The 27950-nt window shown below is 44.4% G+C and overlaps 1 protein-coding gene across 1 annotated transcript; it reads right to left on the reverse strand.

Moving 5' to 3' along the window:
- Positions 1 to 27892, reverse strand: LOC308429659 (uncharacterized protein; the record flags this gene model as incomplete). Its single annotated transcript, XM_080928590.1, has 10 exons — positions 1 to 27; positions 3084 to 3387; positions 3769 to 3829; positions 4020 to 4146; positions 16359 to 16402; positions 18945 to 19606; positions 20239 to 20299; positions 21458 to 21584; positions 27533 to 27683; positions 27822 to 27892. 10 exons carry the CDS (start codon positions 27890 to 27892, stop codon positions 1 to 3), a joined length of 1635 nt encoding a protein of 544 aa, XP_080784716.1.
- Positions 27893 to 27950: the final 58 nt, after the last annotated feature.

Raw genomic sequence — 27950 nt, forward strand, 5'->3', positions numbered from 1 at the left:
TCACTTCACAAACACAAATGCACAGACCTGGACCGAAAAACAGCCAGGAACAATGGGACTTTCACCTAACTGAAAAGACACTGGGATTAGGTTCAACTCTTTATATAACTTACTTTGGTGCGCTTTAGCGTTGTGCCTGTATGACGGTGTAAGAATGTCAGAACCCTTGGAACCGGAGTTAAAAGACACTTGTGAGCTACCATGTGGGTGCTGGGAATTGAACCAGGGCTCTTTGAAAGAGTTACCAGTTCTCTTAACTGCTAAGCCATCTCTCCAGCCCCGAGTTAATTTTTTACTGGAGTTTTAAAACAACTTTTTAGCTGTTTAAGTACAGGATGCACCCTAATGGCACAAAGCCATACAGTTGGTGAGCATCTCACAGTTGAGGGCAGGCCACCTCAGTATGAATTGTTGGCCAAGGACAATCCTTGGCCCCACAAACCATGTTGTCACTGCTCTTGGCTTTATGCCAGAAATAGAGGGTAAGCCCTTAATGCTGACGACAAGCTCTCTGGCAGTAGGACATGAAAAAACCAGCACGAATGTGAGCCAGAGGCTTCCTTCATACTAGTTAGCTTTCGTAGTGACTGGTGTTATGCAGGTTGCAGAAAGAGAATTTTCACTAAAGTGTTGCTCAGCTGTAGACCCTGTGTGTTGTGGTACCAAAAATCTAGGCATGTACTTATGGTATAACAGCGGCATGACTATCTTAGGTACAACAAGCTTTCTCACTGGATTTAAGGCAACTCTACAGGACGAAATTCATGTCTGTTACCATAAGCCAGGACAAGTCCTGTGGCTGGACACATAGGCCCCACCTGCAAAGTAACTGCTACTGTTTTAACTGGTAGAAGTGCCTCATAAATGTCTGCACATGGGTCACTGTGAGTGTTATCTGCAGTTCATCCTGGGAGCAAACATTCTTTCACAGTGATGGTGTGCCTCAGAGATTCATAACCAGTGACATTTCTGATATCAGCGTCACCCTCCAAGACTCAAAATGTAATTTAAAAAAAGTTAGGATTATTGTCCAGCTATACCCTCTAAACTGAAACTTTCTCCTAGGAGAAAGGAGAAAGGCTCATCAGACTGGGGAAGTAAATTAATTACCTTCTAAGTCCCAGAAAGCTAAGCTTAAAGCACTCAGAGCACCTCCTCGGGGCTACGGACCAGAAACAACTACTGAGAGAAGAGACTCCGCCCAGCCGGCTTCCCAGAGTGTGCTCAACACTCAAGCTGGCATGCGTGGTTTGCTGGTGCACATGCTTGTGACTTGTCCGTGGTCCTAGAAGCAACCCCAACAGAATTTACCAAGCTAGGCTTTGGAAGACGATTTTTTGGTTCCCATCTGAGGTAAGTAAATATTATTTCACGTCTCCCCAGTTAAAAGCCCCACATGACATGGTTGCTGGAAACGTGACAGCAAACTGTTTACATTCTTAGAGTTTTATTGAGTATGGAAGAACTGAAGAGCTCTATTCTACACAAACGGGAATTTTATATATTATTATATTTATAGAGTTATATCTGAAGTTATATCACATGAGTTATATCATATCTGAAGAACACTGTAGCTGGGTGGCCTAATGTTTGTACTTGAATGCTAATTTGGGACCTTTAAGATTGGTTGTCTCAGAGATGAGACAGTGATTTTTGTTTCCAAGTTAGTTTTGATTGGTAAATAAGGATGTTAATAGTTAATAGTTGGGTTAGTTTTGATTGGTAAATAAGGATGTTAATAGTTAATAGTTGGGTTAGTTTTGATTGGTAAATAAGGATGTTAATAGTTAATAGTTGGGTAAAAGGAACATAGGTGAGGTTTAGGTTTTGTGGGCTTAGGGTCAGAGAGGGACCACAAAGAGGGAGAAGAGTGCAGAAGGAAAGAGAAGCCACCATGGGTTAGGAGTCAGGAGCACACAGCCCTGAGGGTTGGCCAATTCGAGTTAAAACAGCCCAGATGGATCATAGTAGGTAGTAAGCAATACTCAGGCTTCTCGATAGAAAATTAGATTCCAACAATACAGAAAGTGTCTTCTGTTCTCTAAGGCTTATTATAAATATAAAGATTGTGTGTATCTTTCATCCGGGAACTTAAAATAGCAAAGATAGGGTAGAAATCTCAGGTTAGGATTTAAATACTTTCAACAGGAGAGCACTGTGATCTGTTGGCCATGCTATTTACACTCAGAGGATTTCCTTCCAACACGAGTTGTCACTGTCAAGTGTAATACCTAACAATGACAATCACACCTAAAGACTTCACCACAGTGTCTACTTACTTCATCAGGTTTGCAGCTAACAAGACCAATTTTGTGTAAATGTCAGGTTTTCCAACACTGTTTACACTGACAGCGTTTTTTTCTCCAGTATAAATTAATTCTCTCATGGAACAGAAGATAACTAAGAAGTGTAACGGCTTTAGCATGTTATTTACATTCATAGGGTTTCTCTCCAGCGTGAGTCCGTTCATGTCTTTGAAGATGACTGTGCCGTCTGAAGGCTTTGCCACACTGCTTACACTCATGGGGTTTCTCTCCAGTGTGGATTATTTCATGTGACTGGAGATGATACTGACGCCTAAAAGCCTTCCCACACTGTTCACATTCATAGGGTTTTTCTCCAGTGTGGATTTTTTCATGTAACGGCAAGGAACCAGGAAATCTAAAGGCTTTCCCACACTGCTTACATTCATAGGGTTTTTCTCCAGTGTGGATTTTTTCATGTAACGGCAAGGCACCAGGAAATCTAAAGGCTTTCCCACACTGCTTACATTCATAGGGTTTTTCTCCAGTATGAATTCTTTCATGTAATCTAAGGTATTTGGGATATCTAAAAGCTTTCCCACAATATGTACATTCATAGAGTCTTTCAGTGTGAATTATTCTGTGTCTTTGCAGAGCAGTAGAGGAACTCAAGGCTTTACCACATATATTACATTCATAAAACTTTCTCATAGTGTGGCTTCCTCCATGTGCATAAACAGAGGTCTTTCCACACTCCTTGTATTGACAAGGTGTTTTTCCACTGTGAGCCTCTTGATGTATTCCTAATGGATTTGGAAAACAGGAAGATCTTAAGCATACCTCACATTCACAAGGCCCATTCCCAGTATGGGCTTTCATACGCTTTTGAAAGCAGGTGAGAGAGTTCAAGTCATATTGCTTGGCTTCAGAATCTTCATGCTCATGTGGTTTATAACAAGGGAGAGCGAGGGCAGGCCTATCAGAGGACGGATGACTCGTGGAAGCCTTCCCACAGACATTGGAGTCACATGGTGCAAGTCCTGGAAAATCTGCCATGCTTGTATGGAGACTTTCTGTCCATGTCAGAGTTTCTTCAACCTGGTCATCTTCTGTCCTCTCACAGGGGGTCTCTAACATGGAGTCTCTGAAAAGGAACAAGTTTGTTAGAGACAAGTGCTTTACTACTCACTGCTTATGAGATTTAGGTCCTACACTGCTCCCAAAATCAGGCCAAGTGCTTTCTGGAACATCTGAACAGCGTGAAACCAAATGGGTCGATGGTTTTATAGTGTGGCTCCCACAGAGCTATAATCAGAAACATAGTTCCTAGTAGCATTTCCAAGAGAAAACCCTGTGCAAACACTGATCAGTGCTCTGATATTCCAACACACATCTTTAGTACCATAATATAGGTATAATTTTTCTAATGATGAAACAACTGAAAGCTGTTTTTTGTTTTCTTAAATGTTCATGGGACATTAAAATTCCTTCAAATTCCTTTGCTTCAACTTTTGATAGAAATTACCTCATATTTCTCCCAGGATTTTTATAATGGTCTTCAACATTCTTCTCTTCCCATCTGCTTCCTATAAAGCATTCCCAGAAAATTTCAGGTAAATTATTAGAGATCATTGAAAAAATTAGTTTCTAACTTCAATATCCATAGAAAAATGTCTGATTTATTAACCATATTCTTTCCTTTCAATGGCCCCAATCCCGGAAGAGCATCCATACCAAGAGACACTTGGTCCTTAGTTTACAGAGTGAAGACCTTACCCACAGCAGCGAGGCTCCTGCAGGTCTCCAGCATCACATCTCTGTACAGACTCTTCTGGGAAGGATCCAGCAGAGCCCACTCGTCCTGGGTGAAGTGCACAGCCACGTCCTCAAAGCTCACTGAGGCCTAAACATTGCACACACTTGACTGACAACAGGTTCATCCCGCTCTGTGGGAAGCACACATCACCACACGGAAGTCATCATGCAAGCACCCAGGGAAGCAGAAGGAGCAGCACCGTAGCAGCATCTCTCATCACTGGGCTCAGGACACAGGATGTGCCGCTGCTCTGCCCCAGTCCTCTGTCTACAGTGACTTCTACTTCCTGTCTCACAGGCCTCCCCCTGGGGTCCGGAACAGTGTTAATACTAGCATGCAGGAGCCTGTTCATCCTCAGATTTTCCTCCTCACAACATTTAAAGTTTGACCGCATGAGGTAACTTGGTATTTTGATAGAGTTCACGTGAATATAAAGGATAAATCACTCAACATAAATGATTTATGCAAATACTAGGAAACTTTCTAAACTCCCATCACCCTTCAGTAACAAAATTGTGGCTTAGGGGGTCTAACAAGCGACTCTAACAGACACTTCATGTGCAGTACCACACAGCTAAACAGGTAAATGAGACTGAGCATGGCATGGTGGCTCACGCCTTTAACCCAGCACTCAAGAGCCAGAGGCAGGTAGATCTCTATGAATTCGTAGCCAGCCTGGTTTCAAGACAGCCAGGGCTTCACAGAGACACCTACCTCAAAACAAAAAACAAAAGTTAAGATAAATGAATTTAAAGATGAAATGATCTATAAGCTGTCACATAGCCCTTCTCGCCAACTTCAGACACTCCTTCCTGAATGAAAACGGAAATGCAGGAGAACTGGGAAGTAATTTCACCCCTTTGGGAAAGCAGGAATTTACAAGATCCACAGGCCACTTCCTAATTTATAGAAGTGGCAAATGACTTGCAGAGAAGAGACCTGTCCAGCGTGGAGTAGCCTGCAGTCCCTGCACAGTGCTCCAAGTGCAGCTTTCATGAGTCAGCGTGGGCCTTTCCATGACACTGCTGACCTGTCCTCATCCCTGCTCCTCTAGGAAACCCCCAGTCTCTACGTAAACAGTTTACATTGCGTCACCAAGATGCACACCAGTGGAAGTGTTACTTTGGTTTTTCCTTGGTTCCCTATATGGGTGTGAGCAGAATTTGTGTTATGTCTCTGCAGGAGAAACTCACACATCATACTTCACAACAGAACAAGGAAATGACATATACAGTGAGTGTGGGAGGAGTGATTTCATGGTCTTGGCAATGGGTAAGAAGACCTGCAGCTAAGGCTGACCAGACTGAAGGAATTCTGACAGGGCAGCCCTTCCCTACATGTTAAATGGTGCTATGGTAGACGTTGCATGTGTCATGGGATAGATAGTGTAAGATGGAACCCCTGGGGCTGGAGACATGGCTCAGTGGTTAAGAGCACTGACTGCTCTTCCAGAGGTCCTGAGTTCAATTCTCAGCAACCACATGGTGGCTCACAACCATCTGTAATGGGATCTTGGTGCCCTCTGGTGTGTCTGAAGACAGTAACTCCTATACATAAATTTAAAAAAAAGAAAAAGAAAAAGAAAACATGTCTGAGAGTGACATGGCTGCTGGAGGAGGAATTTTAACATGGAAAGGACACGTGTTGGCTAGCCTCTGATTTGGAAAAGAAAGCAGGAAAGACTGTGTACTAACCAACACCTCTTAAAGACTGTAAGATATGAGGAGAAAAGCATGCAAGTTAGACCTAAGCTTAAAAGCCCTTCCTGGTACCAAAAACATTAGAAGCTGAGAGACAAGAGAAGAAATGCAGAGGACAGTGCTACTGAGAGATGGGGCGGAACTATAGGATGCCCAGCTCCCCAGGCAGGACAGGACTGGGCTCCCTGGTGACTCAGGAACAGTCTTCATGTGCTGCAAAGCTTTAGTGGCTTTGCTGAGCTACTTGGGGTGCAGAAATGGGCTGAAGTCCACTTGTAAAGCAATAAAGCCATGTAAAGGAGCTGAAAGAAGAGCAAAGCAAAGAACATGGTCTACCCACATCACTGAGGTAAATGAGGCAAGGCTTGTGAGGAGCTGGAGTTCTTAAGGAAAAGTGGACACAAAGCCAAATGCTGAGCTAGAAACTTCTGGAAATGGCAAGACAATGCAAATGGAAAAAACTAATTTGGTCCCATGGGTGTGAAGTGACGGCCTAACAGAGAGCATGAAAGTACCTCTGGAGTGGAAACTGCTCACCTTCCAGAGGTTTACAGAAGCCAGGAAGGACTGAGGGAGACACAGTGGAAATGGCTGTGTCCGCCAGAGCCACAAGAGGCACAGCCAAGCAGCCTGAGCCAGCCATACCAAGCTCATGGGGCTTAGGAAAGATATGAAGGCCAGATGAAGATGCTCTAACTGGGAAGAATGAATGGGACGGGGAGCCACTGAGATCAAAAAGATAAGTCTTGGGCAGAAAGATTGTAGACAGCCAGAGGATCAGAGAGTTTCCTGTAAGACTGGGTCTCCTAGGAATATCTCACCAACTCATGAAGTCTCTCCAAACATGGGCTGAACAAAGAAGGTACCAATGGACACCCTTCAGCCTACACAAAGAACTACAGCTAACTAAGGAAATCTGGGAGCGGGAGAGATGTGCTTCCCAGGGAAGAGCACACCAATCACTTGTCCAATGCTAAGCAGTCAGCTCTGAGAACACACACGGGTAACATTCCATGGACTGAGCAGGTTACACTTGGGAATACCTACATTACAGGCATGCAATGACAATTAATGGGATGAGATGCGATCATAAATGTGAGAGGACAGGGACAATTATGGCAGCAGGTTTGAAGGGAGGAAACTGAAGGAAGGAATGCTTAATTGTATTATCTCAAAAATAAACATTTTTAAAGTATAATACATTTTCCAGCATAGTAGCAATGGGCAAATGAATGGTTAGCAATTTCACACTGAGTACGGAGCACCACAGATCAAAGGACACACAAAGAGAGGCATGTAATAAATTCAACAAAGATCCTTGGATAAAGAAAAATTTCTTTTTCAGAAAAGAATTAAGCCAAACATGGTGGCACAGGTCTTTAACCCCAGCACTTGGGAGTCAGAGACAAAGGAGCTCTGAATTCAAGGCCAGCCTGGTCTACACTGATGCTCCTAGACAGCCAGTACACAGTGTTCACACCTTCCTAATGCCCTTTGATACATTTCCTCCTGTTGAGGTGACCCCCAACTAGAAAATTACTTTTGTTGCTACTTTATAATTACAATGTTATTACTGGGCAGTATCTCAGTTCCTGAAACCACTGGGAATTGTTTTCCAATTGTCTCAGCCCAAAGGTTGAAACTCATTGAAACAGATCCAGTCTCAGAAGAAAAATAAGTAAAAAATGCAGTGGTCTGATAAATAAAACTCCAGGATCTTTCTTTCCTCAATTTAAACTATAAATGCAAAACATGATACCAACAAGAACACTATCATCTTGTATAACAGCAGAAAGTTGTTCTAAAGCTTACATGTAAAGGGGGAAAAAACTCAATATTCAACACAATTCTAAATAAATAGTACACAAATAACAGACTTTATCTTTACAAAAAATTTAATAGTCATGATAGTGTATGAATATTTGAAAACTAATATATCTACAAAACAGTATAAAAACACAAAAACCACAATTTTTTTAAGAAGAGCAAATTAAACTCAAGGAGGGTAATTATCTTCACAAATATTATCCAGCATAGGCATAAATAAGCAAATACACGTTTACAACTTCCACAAAATTTACTCTCCACCAACTGGTGAAAATAACTCAGGGAATGGGCAGGACCTTGAGTTTAGCAAGTGTCCAACACCAAAACCACTTTGTGGCCGTGACGTCACCACGAGGAGGGCGGGGCCTCCCTGCGGCACCCAGAGCTCAGCCACGGCCGAGGGGCGGAGCTACACAGCGCTAGCGGCCTAGTCGCAGCCAACCGCAGCGGGCCTATCTCCGCAGAGGCGGAGAGTCACCAACAGCTGCCGCTCCTCTCCGTCTGGGACAGCGGCCCGGCGCTCACCATGTCGCGGCTTCCGAGCTCGCCCGCGCTCCCCTCACAGCGGCGGCCACAGTGCGGCACACGCACCCACGGGGCCTGCCTCAGCCGCGGAGCTCAGTCCACAGCATGGCGGCCAGAGAAAACCCGCCTCCCGCCGCCCTACAGCGCCCTTGGTTGAACCGTATAAGCTTGGAGGCCCTGATTGGCTAGGGCCGCCCAGCGACTGCTGAGTGACAGCAGGAGCTGAAGTGACGAACGGGCTGCTCTGCCCTGGACTGCCTTTTCCTCCAGCACAGAAGAGATTTACATTTAAGCAGAACTTGTTCTTGCACTTGGAGAGCTGGGCCCTGCTGTCTCGGTGAACTCAGATGGTTCTCCTAAGCCGTCCAGTTACCAACTCGGTGTCCAATATAATGGCCCCCGTGCCACGGACCCAGGAGTGCAATCAGCCCACTCTGGAGAGATAGTTCAAGAGGTTGAGAGCACTAACTGCTCTACAGAGGACCCAAGTTCAATTCCCAGAACCCACATCGTGTGATTCCAAACTGTCTGCAAATACAGCTCCAAGGAATTTTCTGGCCTGGATGGGTGAGCATCTGCACTCACATGCTGTCCAAGTTAGGCGTCACTATTGTGACCAAAACAACTTGGAAAGACATTTTTATTTTGCTTAACTATCCTGAATCAATCACAATCCATTGAGGGAAGCCAAGGCAGGAACTCAAGCAGGGCAGAAACCTGAAGAAAGGAGCTGATGCAGAGGCCATGGAGGGCTGCAGCTTCTCCCTATGACTAACTAGTTCAGCCTCCTTACTTACAGAACCCAGGACCACCAGTCCAGGGATGGCCCCCAGCCACTGTGTGCTCTCCCCCCACCCCCCATTAAACTCTAATTTTAAAAAATGATCCCACAGACTTGCTTATAGCCAAGCTCCTGGAGACATTTTCTCAGCTGAGGCTCCATTTCTGATGACTCAAGCTTGTGTCCAGTTGACATAAAACTAGCCAGTACAAATGCACATACCCATGCAAACACATAATTAGAGATGATAAAAACAGGAGATGGAGAGATAGCTCAGTGGCTAAGAGCACTCGCTCCCTGGCATAGTTACATTTCTAGTGCTATGATAGAATTTCGTGATCAAAGTAGCTTTATAAAACAGTCTAACCAGGCTTAGAGTTCCAGAGGGTAACAGTCCATGTTGGTTCTGTGAAGGCTTGGTCACAGGCAGCCAAAGCGTAGCTGAGAACTCACACTTTGATCGACATGTAGGAGGCAGAAAACACAGTGAGAATGGTACAAGTTTTTAAAACCTCAAAGACCACCTCTACCAACAAGGCTGCACCCAATTCTTCCCAAACAGTTCCACTATTGGGGACCAAAACCTATGGGAGCCATTCTCATTCAACCCCCCTCCCAACTCCCTGGCCCCCACAGACCATACTCTATTGCAAAATGCATTTAGTCCTACGCCAAGTCGCCATAGACTTTCACACTCAACACCAAAGGTCCGAATGTCTTCTCTCCTTGGCAGATGTCTCATAGCTCTAGGCTCTCCACTGAGATCCAGGCTTCAATTTCAAAATGTCTCACAATGGCTTCTCGGTATGTGCAGGGACTACACTGCATACACCTGGTCTCGTGGCTCTCCATAGCTACAGAGGAGGAATCCATGACTTTAAAGCCAGAACTATAAAGACATCATAGCCAAATTCTGCTGCCTTCTTGAGATGGAATCTGGGCCCACTGAATCACATTCCCAGCAGTTTTCCTTTGCCGTGGTTTGGGGAGTAGAAAATAACTTAGGCTTTTCTGTTTTACATGTTAGAAGCTTAGCTGGGTAGCTTCTTGTCCAGAGACACTTGTGGTAGTATGAATGACAGGCCTCCTATATGTTTGATTGAATGTTTGGTTCCCAGAAGATATAGTTTAGGAAAGGTAAGTGTGGCCTCATTAGACAAGACATGTCACTCAGGGTGAACTTTAGGGTTTCAAAAGCCAGCACCCAGTCCAGTCTGTCTGTTAGCCTCAACACTCTCTGGGTGTGGGTGTGTGGGTGTGTCTGCCGGCAAGCCTGCTCGTCGCCTCCAGGCAGGATAGAAGCTACCAGCTACTACTCCAGGGCCATACCTAGCTGCTGCCATGCTTCTAATCACAAAGATCAGAGTCTAAACCTCTGAACTATGCTGTCTACAAGTTGCCTTCTTCATTATGGCTGTCTATTCACAGGACTAGAACAGTAACTATTCTGTTCTGGAAACTAATATAACTATTCTCTTACATAGAATAGAACAAGACAATGAGGCCTTTATCCCAATACAGGTTAGGCCTTGCCTTGAGCTCTCCCCACCCGTCCTCTCTTGGTTGTTCACAATACGGTTTCTCCGTGTAGCTTTGGCTGTCCTGGAACTCACTCTGTAGACCAGGCCGATCTGGAACTCAGAGATTCTCCTGCCTCTGCCTCCTGAGTGCTGGGGTTAAAGGTGTGAGCCATGGCCACTCAGCTCTTCTCTATTTTTTGAGGATTTATTTATTTTCATTTTGTGTGTATGAGTGTCTTGCCTATGTGTATGCCAAATTTCAGTTTCTTTTCTATATCGTGACAAAACACCATTACTAAGGCTGGCACCCTACAAAAGAAATGTATAACTGGGCTTAAGAGTTTCAGGAAGGACCCAAAGAATAGATAGCTGAGTGTAGGCCAGCTGCAGCCAGTGGTGGCTGGAGAGAAAAACTATGGGGGGGGTCTTAAAGCCTGCTCCTTTGCCCAGCATCTCTAAATCTGTTTTTCTCTAAAGATAGTGTTCTCTCCTTTCCCAGGACTCCTTCGCTTAATGCTTATCTGCTTCTGTTTCTGCTTCACAAGCTCCAACTACACACTCTTGCTTTTTGCTTCTACCTTTCAGTTACAAGGACATACACAATAGCATTCAGAAGACAAAGGAGCTAGATCTCCATGCATTTGCCACCAGCCTAGACTACACAGTGAATTACAGGCCAGCCAGGGCCACACATTGAGACCCCATCTTTATAAAGGTGTGCTGGGGGTCAGAGGGGGAACATGGGCAGAATCACTGGACCCTCATCTGAGTGTCCAGAGAGGGGGAACTACCTCTGCAGCTACAGGGAAGCCATGGTATGTCAATACTTTCCAGTATGGCGGCTTCTGGGTCACCCATACTGCTATCAGCAATCAGCAACCTCTCACCCATGTTCTCTAAGTCCGATAAAACCACTGCTCCCTCGGGGTAAAGTCTGATGACACAGAACTTTAGTTTGTCATTGGAATCTTTGATTTTTAAGGTGTATTTATTTTGTGAGTATGATGCTCTGTCTGCATGTACACTTGCATGCCAGAAGAGACCATCAAGATCACATTATAGATGCTTATGAGCCACCATGTAGTTGCTTTAATAAAGTATTTGTGTAAGAACATTTAACACAGCTGAATGTTTCCTGAATAGTTGTCTTACATAAAATATGATGGCTTAAATAAATTATTAAAGATCTATAAAAGATGAGTTGGAGAGATGGCTCAGCAGTTAAGAGCACTGACTGCTTTCTTAGAGGACCCAAGTTCAAGTCCCAGCTCCCACATCACAGCTCAACACTATCTGTAATTCAGTTCCAGGGGATATGACACCCTCACATCCATGCAAGCAAAACACCTATGCACATAAAATAGAAACATATTTTTAAAAAGATTTATAAAAGATGAGACTTGAAAATGATACATATTAAATTTCCTAAGGTCAAAGTTCAGAACACTGCTATTACTAAATCCATAGAACCACTGATCTGCTCTCAGTAACAATTAAAAGGAGTGGCTAAGAGCACCAATGTGTGCCTGAATGAATTTAAGAAGTGTTTGAACTAAGCTGTGATGGAGTGCACCTTTAATTCCCAGCACCTGGAAGCCAGAGATGGGAGGTTCTCAATTAGAGGCATTCCTGTCTCCTGAGCAAGTTCCAGGACAGCCAAGGAAACCCTGTCTTGAAAGACCAAACACCCAGATAGACAAATAGACAGACAGATAGACTGATTTGGGTTTTGTTGAAACTTTATCTAAATATCACACAGTAGTTAAAAGTACCATCCAGGCTTGATGGCAAACACCTTTAAACCCAGTACTTCAGACAGAGGCAGGTGGAAGTCTGTGAGTTAGAGTTCATCCTGGCTTCCACAGCAGGCTCTAGAACAGCCAGAGCCACGTAGTAGACACCCTGTTTCAAAAAATATAAAATGAAATAAAGGATACTTAAGGCTTTAACTTATTTCTAATATACGCAGAAATTTTCTTCAGGGTAAATCCTTTTGGATATCAAAAAAGAAAAAAAAAAGGGCTTTTATCTTTCTTTTATGTTCATTAAACCTAGTTTCACTAAAATCTCACCCATGAGTTTCCCCATACATTTGAAGGAAATTAGGAAGTCTGGATTTTTTTCACAATGTTCATATTCAAACCATTTTTCTTCCAACAAAAAAAAAAAAAAAAAGAAAAAAGAAAAGTTTTTGCTTTTTGTTTGTTTTTGTTGTTTTCAAAGAAAGCCGCCCTCTGCCCGCATCATCATCCTTTATTTGGAGAGTTTTTCACTTGAGACCCTACAGACATAGGAAACAGATGTGGATGAACGAAGGCTTGCCGCTCACTCACCTTTGAGCTCTCCAGATCATTCAGTACACTCTGAATTACAAGTGAAAATACCGCACTTTTAATTTCCATGAAGTAGCTTAAGTACAAAGCAAGAACAATACACAACAGGGGCTGGGAAGACACAGAGCCTGCCCCAGGGGCTGGGAAGACGGCACAGAGCCTGCCCCTAATACTTATGCCTGAATTTGGTCCCCAGGACCCACATGATCTCTGAACACTGAGGTATGCACAAACACACAAACACATGCTCAAGAAATAAGATTTAATACGAAAGTAAAACATCTGCAGGTCGGCAGATATTTGCAAGTTCCAGGCTAGACTGATACACATCATGAATTCTGTGCCGGCCAAAACCATATGACATACTGGGACTCTGTCTCAAACAAACATACAAGAATAAACAGCAAGCCAAAGTTAGAATCGGTAGGTGGAGAGCAAACCATGAGACACTGACAACATCCAGCAGAAGAGTCACAGAGCAAATGGTGGTGTGGAGGGTGAGGGTGGGCAAGGGACAGAGAAATGGTTCAGCACTTAAAGTACTGGCTTTGATTTCCAGCTCACAACCATCTGTAACTTCAGTTCCAGGGAATCCAATGCCCTCTTCTGACCTCCCTGGGCACCAGGCACACGTGGTACACAGACCTACATATAGGTAAAACACCCAAAGATGTAAATTTTTATAAAAATAAATACCAAATAATAAATGGGAACTGAAAGGGGTTGCAACTTCATGGGAAGAACAACATTATCAACCAACCAAACCCTCCACAACTCCCATGGAGTAAAACACCAACCACTGAGCACACATTGAGAGACCTATTGATCCAGTTGCATATGCAGCTGAAGATAGCAGTGTCTGGCATCAATGTGAGAAGAGGCCTTTGGTCCAGGGAGGACACGTTTTCCCAATGTAGGGGAAGCCAAGGCAATGGGGTGGAGAAGGTGATTGGGAGGGAGTGCACCTTAGTGAAGACAAGTGGAGGGGCTGGTGGGAGGGGGACAGGGGGAAGGAGAGAACATCTCAAATGTAAATAAATACAGAGTATCTAATAAAAAATGTAATATGTTAGAAAAAAGTTGAAAAAAAATGGATAAATATTGAAGTTTGTGGGAAAAAAATAAATGGATAAATGGAAGGAAGGAAAGAAGGAAGGAAGGAAGAAAGGAAGGAAACAACTGAAGCTTTAAAAATCCAGCTCAAGTTCACTGGGGAAGCATTGTTGAGACGAAGGAAAAGGATCTGGCTTTTTATTTCCACTGCCATCTTGGAACAGTTTACCCTTCTCTGTTCAGAGATGCTACCATGCTTGTTAATACCCGTAGCTACTGCTGAACAACTTTCTCCATTACAGGCCAACCAACCTACCCTGGGATAGGAAGGAATAGAGAAAACTTGGGATAAACATGCTTCTGAAAAAAAGAGAGTGTGCTCCCTCTCAGTGTCACTCTCAACAAACGTACGCTACATGGCCGCCTGTCAACACATTATAGTACGGCCATGTGAAACTTTTCTGAGGTCTGAATGTCTGTCCATCTCAGACAAGGGCACGAAACACAGACACAAGGAAAAGATTTGACACAAGTACAGCTTGATGAACTAATTATTTTAATTAGGGTTACTTACAGGAGCATGGGTGAGGGGTACTGACAAAAGCATGGGAAGCGTATGGGTAGGTAATCCACTGAAGAAAATGTTCCTCCCTCTAACAGGAACAACTATCTGGTTTTATATCCAGAGGAGGGAAGAGACCTTGTGTAAGTACCATTAACTACCTAACGGTATTCAGGGAATAGGCTGGACATGGTAGTGCACACCTTTAATCTCAGTACGCAGTACAGGTGAATAGATCTCTGTGAGTTCGAGGCCAGCTTGGTCTACATAGTAAGTTTCAGGACAGCAAGAGCTACATAGTGAGACTCTCAAAGAAACAAAACAACAGATATTCAGGGAGAGAAAAGATCTCATGACCCCTCCTTGAAGTGAAGTATTACTGTCAGTAAATCATCAGGAGACCCCAGGGCTCCATGCCCACACCTCCACACGGACACTGAAAGGTCTAGATTCTGTGTAGGCCTCCTGTAGGTCATCACAGGTACTGAGATTTCAAAAAGATAGGCAACAGCATACTCAGAAGACAGCATTCCAAAACATGCCATCGTGTACTCCACCCCTTTTTCTAGAATGTGCCAAACCTAGGAGGGGGTGATAAGTCTCATCAGTAACTACTGCCTACTGCAAAAAGAAGCTTCTCTGTTCAAAACTGACTGAGCCAATAACGTACAGACATAAACTAGAACTTGAGACAGTCATTTCACAGAAATATATCCATCTGGCAAAGCACTAGGGCCTTATGACTGTGGCTTGGGTCGATTGGGTCTAACACATGTAAATTGATCCCTGAAGAGCAAGCCTTGGATGCAACCAGAAAGCAGTTGTCACTGTCACTGAGACATGCGGCTGCAGTACTGCATCTTACCACACTTATGTATGTACTGTGGAGGGAAGGGGCACATCATGGCACGAGTGAGCGGATTAGAAGACAACTTGCAGGATTTGCTCACATTATGTCGGTTCTGAGAGCAACAGCTGAGCCATCTCACCAGCCCTGGGAGGAGCATTTTCCTTGATATAGCACCATGCAGTGTCCAGAGGGAGCGTCCAGCTCAGTCTCAGACTGTTTTCTCTACAGTCAGCAACTAAAGCATGTGGTGTCTTCAGTAAGTCTTATATGTAGTTCTGGGGACAACTAGTAGCATTGACAATGGTCTGACTTGTTCAGGGGACCTCAGGAGCATCCATGGCTAATGCCTCCTGGGGAAATGGGCTACCCTAGCACTGCATCTGAACTAAATAGCCTATCTACTAAATGGATCTTTTCCCGTGCACACAGGGCGCCTTCATCCAAACTCTTTAACTCACCTTGTAATGATTAATCCTGACACAGGCTGTGAAGGATTTCCTTCATTCACTTCGTTTGGGGTCACCGGTGTCACACAATCATGTGTACACCATGCACATGTGTACCTCCCTTCTGATCACCACTCCCTCAGCTCACCTGGATGCTTTTCTAAATCTGTGGAGCACTCACAGGCTAGAATTATAACAGCACGACGTAAAACCTTTTTCCTTTTTTATACAGGGGATTTGGAGAAGGGATCTCATGAACACTGAAGGCTCGCAACCTACCAAACAAGTGCCAGCTAAACTCAGAAGTCAGCAGCTAAGGGGTCAATAAATATTAACAAGATCCAATGGCATGAAAAGACTGTAACTTGTACCAAGTGTCTTCTTAATGTTGACCTAAGAGTACATGCCTGGGTTAGTTCTGAAGCACAGGAGACCAGATGGGGTGGCCCATGCATGCAGCCTAAGGATTTGGAAAGAGGAGGCAGAAGGATCAGGACTTTCAAGACCATCATCATCTATACAGTGAGTTTAAAAGGGGCTCAGGCTGTATAAGAATTTGCCTCAAGATGAAGAATAAATTCAAGCCAATGTTGGACACAGCTGAAAAGATGGGCTGTACATCATCCTGCACATCTGTCATTTTTCATGAGCCATCCTGCAGCCTCGCCCTGAGTGTAGCTGTGGACCTACAGATCTCCTCACCTCCAGCAGGTCTGCTGGGGAAGGAGGTGGCTCCTGCTCTCCAACTGGTGTAGGGCCAAGAGAAAACCCAGCCATGCTCACCTGCTGTATCCCCACGGACTGCCAGGGTCTGATAGTTTCTGGGCTCAAGCTGTAGCACACTGCTGCCTCTTCAGTGGATGCGCCTGGCTGCTGACAGGTCTCTGGGCTGAACAAACAATTTACACACAAACATCCTTTCCCGCAGGAGAATACACTGCTTATCCTGTGGGAACGACCCTAGGGAAAGCTCAGACATTTTAGCTGCACTGGCTTTATCTTATCTTCTTTCACTGATGTTTCCTCAGGCTTTACAGCCTTTAAGAGGCAGAATATTTGCTGAGCATCACAACCTCCTTTATGGGGCTACTATTTAGGCCTCCATCCCCAGGTGTACCCCTCATTTCCCACTCCTCTGCACTAAAGGTCAGGACTACAGGGTCAGCTGGGTCACATCTACTCGCTCCCTTTTCACACGGGCTTCAGGTCTTAGGGCCCCAGAGGGACTGCTGAGCAGACAGACTTGTTTTCCTTATGCCACTCCAGGTATAAGAAACCAGAAGGCAGCAGCTGCATCTCCTTCATTCTCATCCTCCCCCGATCTCCCTCCTCTTACTCTTCCTGCCAGTTCAGAGGTCAGCACAGTGGACAGCGTCTGTGCATCTATTCCTCAAAGTAACCTATTAGAGGGGAAGTTCACGTCAGCAGACAGCTAAGCCTTATCTGCCTGTCTTATTACCCGCAGCAAGGGCCAAGTACCTGATGCCTACTTCATCTGTCCCGCCTATGCTAATTAACTGCCATATGCTCTTTAACCTCACAGCTGTACTGGGACATCCGTACACTCACGTAGCAAACCTCATTTGTCACAGAACTGGGCCACTCCATACTACAAAGGAGTTGCAAGGTACAGACAATGCAACAGGTACAGCCACATGAGGGCACACTGCAAAGGACAGATGTTTCCAAATTCAGTCTGCAGACACTGCACCCACAGAAAGCTTCCCTTCAGAGGCCATGTCTCAGCACCCACAGCAGAGGCAAGGCCAGTGCTCCTGTCAAACCCATCTTTGGTTCCATTGTGCCTCATATTCAGACACCAAGTGCTGTGTGAACATTTTCTGGCTGCATGTGAACAAATGTCTATTCACCCTAGACAGGGCACTAAGGCTAAAAGCAAAGAAATGATTCCATCCAAGGAATGTGGAAATGATTCACCCAAGCCTGGGGAACCACTGATTTTAACTGGGGTTATTGAGCATAGGCAACTTACAGGCAGACTACTACTGACAAAATGTCTGTCCATCTACTGACAACTGAAACTTACCATGTTCTCTACATGTATAAGGCTTTGTCCCACAGCTCTGAAAGCAACTGAGCTTGCCGGTGCTTTGCTTCCACTCACAGGCATTGTTTCCAAAAGCAGTTCACTCATGGGATCTATGGGAGCAATGACATCTAAACATCAAGGGTTTCTCCTCCAGCGAGATGTCGTTCGCGACACTGAAAGAACCTGCAGCTCTGGAGGCTTTAGCTAGTGACATTCACAGCACTTGGCACCTTGTTTTTACATGTGTTTGAAGCAATCAGGGATAAAAGACTAACCACATTGTTTCTAGTCATAAGGCATTTCCCCAGCATGAACTACCTTGTTTCTGTGAAAGGAAAGTGACCAATGAAGGACTTACCACACATTGCACATTTGCAGAAATTGGGCCCGGCATGAATCCCTTCGAGCCTCTGAGGTCTAAACCATATCACCTATGAGAATGAGGCTTATGCCGTGACATGTCTACTCTCACGTGTTTTAGATGGACAAGAATGAACACTTTAGCACTGCTCACATGCTTAGTGTTTCTCACCAGAATGAGTTGTCGGGTGTGTTTGGAGGAAACAAGGGTAAAGGGATTAGGTACTGCTGACACTCGTAGGGGCTGTCCACCGCGTGGATAGACTTATGTCTCTGAAAGGAACTGTGACGGCTGAAGGCTTTCCCGCATTGTTTGCATTCGTACGGTTTTTCTCCTGTGTGTGTTCGTTCGTGTAATCGAAGGTAACTGTACCGTATAAAGGCTTTATCACACTGTTTACACTCATAGGGCTTCTCACCACTGTGATTTCTTCCGTGCAGTCGAAGGGAAGAGTGATGTCTGAAGGCTTTCCCACACTCTTTACATTTGTAAGGTTTCTCTCCAGTGTGAGTTATCTCGTGTAACCGAAGGGAAGTGTGACGAGTGAAGGCTTTCCCACACTGCTGGCATCCATAGGGCTTCTCTCCGGTGTGAGTTCTTTCATGCAATCGGAGGGAAGAGTGATGTCTGAAGGCGGTACCACACTGCTTACACTCATAGGGTTTTTCCCCAGTGTGAGTTCGTTCGTGCATCTGAAGTAACGAGGGATAAAGAAACGACTTCCCACACTCCTTACATTTATATGGTCTTTCACTAGTGTGAGTTCTTTCGTGCATCTGAAGTAAAGAGGGATAGATGAAGAGCCTACTACATTGCTTACATTCATAGAATGTTTCTCCACCATGAATAATTTTATGTCTGTGGTAAGAAGTCTGACATCTGAAGGCTTTCCCACACTGCTGACATTCATAAGGCTTCTCTCCGGTGTGAGTCCTCTCATGCAATCGAAGGTAACTGTGACATGTGAAGGCTTTCCCACACTGCTGACATTCATAGGGCTTCTCACCGGTGTGAATTCTTTCATGTAACTGAAGGGCACTGTGACATCTGAAGGCTTTCCCACACTGCTGACATTTATAAGGTCTCTCTCCTGTGTGAATTCTCTCATGCCTCTGAAGGGAAGTGGAAGAACTCAGAGCCTTCCCACACTGCTGACATTTATAAGGTCTCTCTCCTGTGTGAATTCTCTCATGCCTTTGAAGGGAACTGGAAGAACTCAGAACTTTCCCACACTGCTGACATGAGTAACATTTTCTTACAGTGTGAGTTTCTCCATGAGTGTAAAGTGAACTGTGGTAAACAGAAGCCTTTCCGAATTCCTTGTAGTCACACAAGTTTTGTCCACTGTAGGGTTGGTGATACATTCCAAATGTACTTGGAAAACCAAAGGATTTTAAACATACCTCACATTCACAAGGCCCATTCACAGTGTGAGCACCCATGTGTCCTTGAATGCTTGCGAGAGAACCAGACCTGTATGGCTTGTGTCCGTACCCCTCCTGCTCTTCAGGTATGTATTCAGAGTCAGATATGACATGCCTATTAAAGAAGGAATGAGATGTAAAAACCTCTTCACAAACACTGTGTTCATGGAGCTTACTCGTAATAGGAAACTTGCTTATACTGAGGTATGGCATAAGGGTTAAGGTTTGCGTGCCCCTGACTACTTTCATCCCGAGATCACACTCTCCTGGTCTCATGTCTTTAATCCCAGTACTTGAGAGGCAAAGACAGGTGGATATTTGTGAACTAGAGCCAGCCTGGTCCAGAGTTACATGGTGAGAACTTTTTTCAAAAACAAAAACAACCAAATTACATTCTACTGACTGCTTATTATCGAGGTACAGGTCAGACACTGCTGTCAAGATGTGCCAAGTGTACACTTTCTGCCACATTCGAGTGGTGTGAAACTACATGGATCAATGGTTCTACAATGTGCCTCCCCAGAGCAATAACCTAACACTGTTAAATCTAATAATTTAACACTGGGTCCAAGTGAAATGTGCTGCCAACACTGAATAGCCCTCTTACACTGAAGCATACAACTTTGCTGAGAAGTTTCTAATGATGTACAAATTTCTTTTGTTATTTCTTTTGCTCATTGTTAAATTTACATGGCACATTAAGGTTTCTACAAGAGACAGTTGCTTCCACTTATACATGAAAATTACCTTTGAATTCTTCCAAAAATTTTGCAGTCATCTTCAACATTCTGTTCTTCCCATACATACCCTAAAAAGCAGTCCCAAAATTTATGATAAATTATTAGAAATGAATAAAAATAAAACTGGATGTGAAAGTATATGCCTTTAACCCCAGCACTCAGAATGGTAGTATCTGTGACTTCAAGGCCAGCTGCCTTACACTCTGAGACCTCAGCTAAAAAAAGCATGAGAAGTTTCTGAAAACCAGTGACTGGAGGTAAGGGGTTAAAAAGACTTACTATCCTCAAATACAGCTTGGGTTCCCTCTTCCCACACTGAGCAGCTCACAACCTCCTGAACCTCCAGCTCCAGAGGAATCAGAGGCCTTTGTCCTCATACACACACAGGCCCCAAACCTGCCCTACACACAGATAATTTAAAACAAATGTTTTTGGTTTTTGTTTTTAAAGGAGAAAAGGGCTGAAGTTATGGCTCAGGGGTTAAGAATGTTTACCGTTCTTGTAGAGGATGTAGCTTTGGTTTCCAACACCCAAATGGCTATATAAAATCCACCTATAAATCTAGTTCCAGATAATCTGATGCCCTATTCTGGCTTCCGAGGGCTCCTACACACATATAGTGCACATGTACTCACAAAGGCACACACAAATAATAATAATAATCATAAAACTTATTTTTAAAAAAAATCACTGAGGGCTGGAGAGATGGCTCAGTGGTCAGAGCACTTACTGCTCTTCCAGAGGTCCTGAGTTCAAATCCCGGCAACCACATGGTGGCTCACAACCATCTGTAATGAAATCTGATGCCCTCTTCTGGTGTGTCTGATGACAGTGACAGTATCATATACATAAATAAACCTTTTTTAAAAATCACTGAAAAGTAGTTTCTAGTCTCAGTGTACATTGTAACCATGGCATTTTTCTTAAAGCATAAATTCTGCAAAAGCAGGGATTTTCGTGTGTGCATGTGGGTATGTGTGCAGTATGGAGTGCACACGCCACAGAGTACACACAGATGGGATGAGAGGACAGCTGTGGGAGCCGGCTCTCCCTCCTACCCTTGGCTCCAGCCTGTAGAGAGTGCCGGTGGCTTGGTGAGCCACCTCACCACCACTGTGATGCCACATATTCACCATATCCTTCCTTCCCTTTCTACACCCACACTACAGAAGACCATTCCTAACAGGAAAACTAATTTAACCAAGGGAAAGAAAGAGGAGCCTTACCCACAGCAGCGAGGCTCCTGCAGGTCTCCAGCATCACATCTCTGTACAGACTCTTCTGGGAAGGATCCAGCAGAGCCCACTCGTCCTGGGTGAAGTGCACAGCCACGTCCTCAAAGCTCACCATATCCTGAAACATCCCAAAGGTGTGTAAAAGAACTGCTGGGACTGCAAAGGAATGCTCGGTTGATAGGAGGTTCACATGTCTGCTCACATGACAGAGACATGCTAATGCAAACATGTGGAACAGAAACAGCCAGTGATATAAAACATTCCTCTCACTGAGTGCCGGGGAGGAGGAGCTACTGCAGCCCCACCCAAGCCCCATTTCTGTCCTAGACAATCCAACCACCTGTACACAAAACAGAGCCGTCTGTCCTTACAGGTCGATGTGCCCCGAGTTTAAGCTTTGCTGGGTGGGGAGAACGAGGGAAGGGCAGAGCCCACTAGTTATGGATCCATCTGTTATAAACTCAGACATACTCTCAGAAGACGACGGACAGTGTGTAACGAGCGTCCCTGGCGAGCTGTACTCACAATGCTGTCACTACTTGAATGGGGAAATGAGCCAATCCTATGTGCTAACAGAGAAAGAAATAATTAAGATTCAAACACAACTTACTCCAGTCAAAATGTCACAGTAGCCATGGGGACGGTACCTCAGATTTGGGTGTGGCCTACATTCCAGTTTGGTGGGTTAAGACACTTGGGGTACTGTTGCTCTTGCCTTCATGCTCTGTCCTCTCACCCCTCCCCCACTCTTCCCACTTCCTCTCCTCCCTCTCTAGGGTGCCCATGGCTAGCCTCTCTCTACTCCTCTATCCTCTCTCTCTGCCCTTCTCTGTGTCTACTTCCCTCTCAACTCCCCCTCCTCATGCCCTGAATAAACTCTATTCTACACTAAAAAACAAAACAAAAAACAAGCAACAACAACAAAAAGCAACACTTTGGCTAAGGGACAGCAATAGCAGTCATAGCAGGCTGGTTTTGTTGTCGTTGTTTCTCTTTTTATCTCTTTTCTAAGCTCTCCCTCCCACACACATTTTGTGTTTACTTAACTCCTCCAAAACGTCCCTCCCCCCACCACACTGCTTGTCAGCCATGCCTCTGGCCACCACGCCAGCTTCAACAAGCATGGCTTCTTCTCTTCTCCAGGATGCTCGTCTGCCCTGAGGTTCCTCTTTTAAAGGATAAAACTGTTCTTGTGCTTCCATAATGCATTCTGAAATTCTTTTACTAATGACACAAAAAGCCCCAAAGTGGAGTCCAATTTCTCCAGTATCACAAATTTAATTATAATCAGTATTTATAGCTATAAACCAAGATGATGGAAGGTACATTTAAAACCAGAGCTCAAGAGGCAGAGGTTGGCAGAACTCTGTGAGCTGGAAGCCAGCCTAGTCCACACAAGTCCTCAAACAGCAAGGGGTACAGAGTGAGACCCTGACTCAAAATAAACAAAGAAATAAATAAATCTCAAGTCGTTTTTAAAAAGAATTTAGGGGCTAGAGAGATGGCTCAGTGGTTAAGAGCACTAACTGCTCTTCTAGAGGTCTTGAGTTTAATTCCCAGCAACCACATGGTGGCTCAAAACCACCTAAAATGAGATCTGATACCCTCTTCTGGTGTGTCTGAAGACAGCTACAGTGTACTCACATACACATACACAAAATAAATAAATCTTTAAAAAAAAAAAGAATTTAATTACTCTTCCAGGTCTTGGCTCCAAGACAACCAAAGAGAAACACTTCTCATGTACTTTATGCTTATGGTAACTCGTAAGATTTCAATGCATACTATCAAACCTTTAAAAACAATCAAGTACTGACAAAAATATATTCACATATTTTTATGCCAAAATGCTTTTAAAAATCTGTACATGTATCTCTCTTTTTTTAAAAAATAAAGTTGTAAGAAAAAAAAACCATTTCTCATCCTAAAGGGGACCTCAGCCACATGCAGCCAACTCACTAACTTATGAACTCACCAACCTGGGCCCCAACTGAGTCCAGTGAGTGCTCAAGGACATTAAATAAGTTCATCATTCCAAACAGAGGCACCGCCACCAGGGCATTTCTGCAGGACTGCAGAGTGGTGTCAAAGCAAGGCCATCAAGAACCAATCGAGAAGCCTGGAAGGACAGACACACCCACCAGGGTCTAAATCCACCAGGAAGGCCGTGGAAAGATTAAATAAGGTTACATTTTATATAGAAATAATTTAACTAATTAATTACCTGGGGCCCAGACTTTGATCTGAGTGCTCAGCAAAGGCAAGTGGATCTCAGAGTGTGAGGCCACCTGAGCGTAACAGTGAGTTCTAGGCCAATCAGGACTACAGAATGAGACCCTTTCTCAATACGAACTGGGGGTGGGGGCAAGGTGTAATTATATTCATGTGCTTGGGGAGTAGGATGGCGGCGGCAGCAGGCACTTCTCTGAGCCAGCTATTATCCCTGAACAGAGTGCTTGAATGGTAACTGAGTGTGCTGCTGCCACGTGACAGTTAAGAGAACATTAAAACATTCAGTGCAGCAGTTGGAGTTCCTTTGGGGCAGAACCAGAAGGATCACCTGAGGTCAGAGATCCCAGGCAGACTCTGCCAAACAGTGAGATCTCCATCTTGGGAGGGAAGGAAGGCTGGCAGAAGTGTAGTGCCAGCCTTTTCCGTAAGATCCTTCTTCTAAACTGACTAGGAAAAACAGCTATTTAGCAAATATCAAAAACCTTCAACAAGACTGGGCTGTCTTAGCTAAAATAGTTCAAGAACATACAAACTATGAAAAGGTAAGTTTTTTTTTTAATTCTCTCTTAGGAACTGGGGTCTTCAACATCAAGGCATGCCGAAAAGTTAGTTTCAGAAAAAATCTGAGGGCAGGCTGGAAAGAGGCTTGGCGGTTAAGAGCACTGACTGTTCATCCAGAAGTCCTGAGTTCAAATCCCAGCAACCACATGGTGGCTCACAACCATCTGCAATGAGATCTGATCCCTCTTCTGTTGTGTCTGAAGACAGCTACAGTGTACTTATATAAACCATGCTGGCCTCTATCTCCTAGTGTCTACCTGCCTCTGCCTCCCAATGCTGAGATTAAAGGCAAACGCTCACTTTTTAACATTATGAAATCATGCAGAGAAAGATAAACATGTAGTTCAGACATTATGGGGGGATGACTTGAGATCAATCTTCTATGAAATCTTTCATTTACCACACAACCTTGCTGGTGAAATATTCAAGCACACAAGACTATGAAACTGCTGGAGCTGGAGAGATGGCTCAGCAGTTAACATGCTGTTCTTAAAAAGAAGCTGACATGATTCCCAGCACCCAAATCAACCTGAAGCTCTAGAGGTCCTGACACCCTCTGATTTCCTTACACAACACACAAATAAACAATACCAAAAAAAAAAATGGTAATTGAAGCTGAATAAACTAAGCTAAACCATATGCTTCAATGTACAAAAGCCTGGATTTACTCTCCATGGCAGCTTACAATCAACAGTAACCTGTTTTGTGAGACCCAATGTGCCCTTCTGGTCTCCACAGGCACCAGCCACACACAGTGCACTAACCTGGAGGCAAAACACTCATGAAATAAAATAAATCTTTTAAAAAGAATGTTTGGGTTGAGGGCCAGGACGGTCTCTGAGTTCAAGGTCAGACTGGTCTACAGAGTTCCAGGACAGCCACAGCTACATGACAGGGGAATGATGGTGTCAGAGACCTTCAATCCTAGCACTACGGAGGCAGAGATGGGCAGATCTATGAGTCTGAGGCTAGTCTTGTTTACATAGCAAGTTCTAGGCACCCAAAGCTACACAGCAAGACTTTGTCTCAAAGAAAAATAACAGAACATAAAAATGGGGGGAAGGGATGTTTTTTATTTTAAGACAAGGCTCCTCTGTGTATCTTGGGCTGTCTTGGAAGTCGATCTAGAGAATAGGCTCAAGCCCAGACGTTCGTCTGCCTCTACCAATGGCTGGAATAGAGGTATGCACAGCCACGGTGAAGCTGGGGTGTCTTTTCTCTCTCCTTCTCTTGACATCGAAAAGAAAAAAATAAACTATTGTCTCACAATAAATTCCAAGAATTAAGAAAACTCGCTGAACCAATAAGATTAGAATCAGTAACTCTTACCAAATCATCAGAATAGTTAAAGATGAGTACAACATCCATCAGCTTCCATTAAGACAGCCGTGAACAGCTGGGTGGCAATGTCCAGTATGGCAACACAGATAAGAACAGACACAGTGAAATCTATACAAATTTAATAAAGTCCTTTAGGCAAGAACTAATTAAAAAGATTTTAATTATTTTAAAACCTGTCAAACGTTTTATTAAGAGCAAAGAGGAAGTTCAAATTTCAAACATTTCCAAGAGCGGTGATGGCCTCTGAGGAAGAGAATACCAAGGACCTTACTCTTTCTGTTTTTCAGACTTACTGATATATATCAGTGTTTTGCCAGCATGTGTGTGGCACCAGTGCCTGTGGAGATCAAAGGAGCCCGATCCCAAGACTAGTTACAGAAGGTTGTAAATGACCATGTGGGTGCTGGGAATTCAATCAGTATCCTCTGCAAAAGCAATTCGAGCTCTTAACTGCTAAGCCACTTTAAAATTTTAAGTGTATGTGCGCATGTCTAGGGTATGTGTGCATTTGAAGAAGGTGCCCTCAGAGGCCAGAAGAGGGCACTATTACTCTGGTACTGGAGTTATAGGCAGTTGTGAGCCACCAGAGGTGGGTGCTGGAACCCAAACTGGGGTCTTTATAAGAGCAAAGCCCTCGTAAGCACTAAGCCATCATTACAGGCCATCCACCTCCTAGTCTTTTAGACAGGGTCTTACCATGTAACCCTGGCTAACCTGGAGCACTATAACCATGTAAACCAGGCTAGCCTCAATGTGCCTGCCTCTTCTTCCCAAGTGCTAGGTTAAAGGTAGTCCAATCCAGGAAGAACTATAACATTTAATAACAACAACAACAAAAAACAAAAACAAAAACAGAAAACAAAAGATGCAGGGCAGTGGTGGAAAATGTCTTTAATCCTGGAAGGCAGAGAGAGGCGGGTGGGTCCCTACGATTTCGAGGCTGGCCTCTACAAGAGTGAGTTTCAGGTCAGCCAAAGCCTAAAGAAGAGAGAGAGAACAACAAAACCCCAAACAAGCAAAAAACAGACACAAAATAGTGACATCCCATAGTTATGGCGATTGGAAGCTTCAGAACTGAAATGTCATGTTTGCTCAAACTGCACTAAAAATTAAATAATCACATTATAAATCATAACAATTTATGAAAAAAAATAAGAAACTGATTCTCAAGTTTATGTGCAGAGCAGGAAAAATCGAAAATGGTCCACACAATTTCAAAAAACAGCACACAGACTTAAAGTGTATATACATTATAATACACACATGTGTAATACACACACACACACACACATGTGTGTGTGTGTGTATGTGCCTTTTTTGACAATGTATGAATATCAGTGAAGGAGCAAAAAGTTATTGGCAGAACCGATGTCTATAGACAAAGAAATTAAATGGATAGAGTTTCACAGTGTTGAGGCTGGAGAGATGGTCCAATGGTTGGGAGAACTGGCTGCTCTTCCAGAGGACCTGGGTTCAATTCCTAGTACCAACATGGCAGTTCAACAACAGTTCCAGAGGATCTGACATCCTCACAAAGACATACATTCCGGCAAAACACCAATGCACAAAAATAAAAATAATTTTAAAAAAAAGTTTAAAACTCACAGTATTAACTCAAGTTGAATGTGACTTAAATGTTAAATGAAAACTCAGACCTTCTAGAAAGTAACAGAAACTAGATAATCTATTGTTTTACAACCTTCTGATGAGACACCCAAGGCACCATATAAAACGCCTGCCCCCGACAGACAGCGCACCGACCCTTTCCTGCGCAAGGCGGAGCCTCCGTAGAGGGGTTCGGAACTCTGCGCAGGCGCACACCATGGGGAAGCGGACACGGCCCAGCGCCACACGACACTGGACGGCGCTGCCGCCCCGCCCCAGGCTCGGGGAGGATCACCACAGCGGGCAGGGACAGCCGCCCGTGCTCACCATGGCGCGGCTTCCGGACTCGCCCGCGCTCTCCTCACAGGTCCCGGCAGCGGCGCTCACAGCACAGCACACCGCACCTCCCTGTGCTGCGGAGCCGAGCCCACAGTATGGCGGCCGAGAAGAACCCGCCTCTTGCCGCTCTCCTGTGTTCCTGATTAGAGGGCACGGTCCCAGGCCCTGATTGGCTAACAAAGCCTGAGTGACACTAGCTTCCAAAGACCGAGGCGTGAAATTCAAATGACAGCCATAGCCCCGCCCTCCTAGGCGAGGCTTCCACTCCTGGCCTGACCTGGTCTTCCTCCAAGGAGATTTGCTTCTAAACAGAACTTGCTTCTCCCTGGTAAAGCTGTACTCAAACATCGAGTCGCCACTGCTCACACTCTCACTGTACACACTGAGTGTGCATTGAGTAATCCTG

The sequence above is a fragment of the Micromys minutus genome (genome assembly GCF_963924665.1).
Source record: "Micromys minutus genome assembly, chromosome: 14".
Classification (NCBI taxonomy): Eukaryota; Metazoa; Chordata; class Mammalia; order Rodentia; family Muridae; genus Micromys; species Micromys minutus.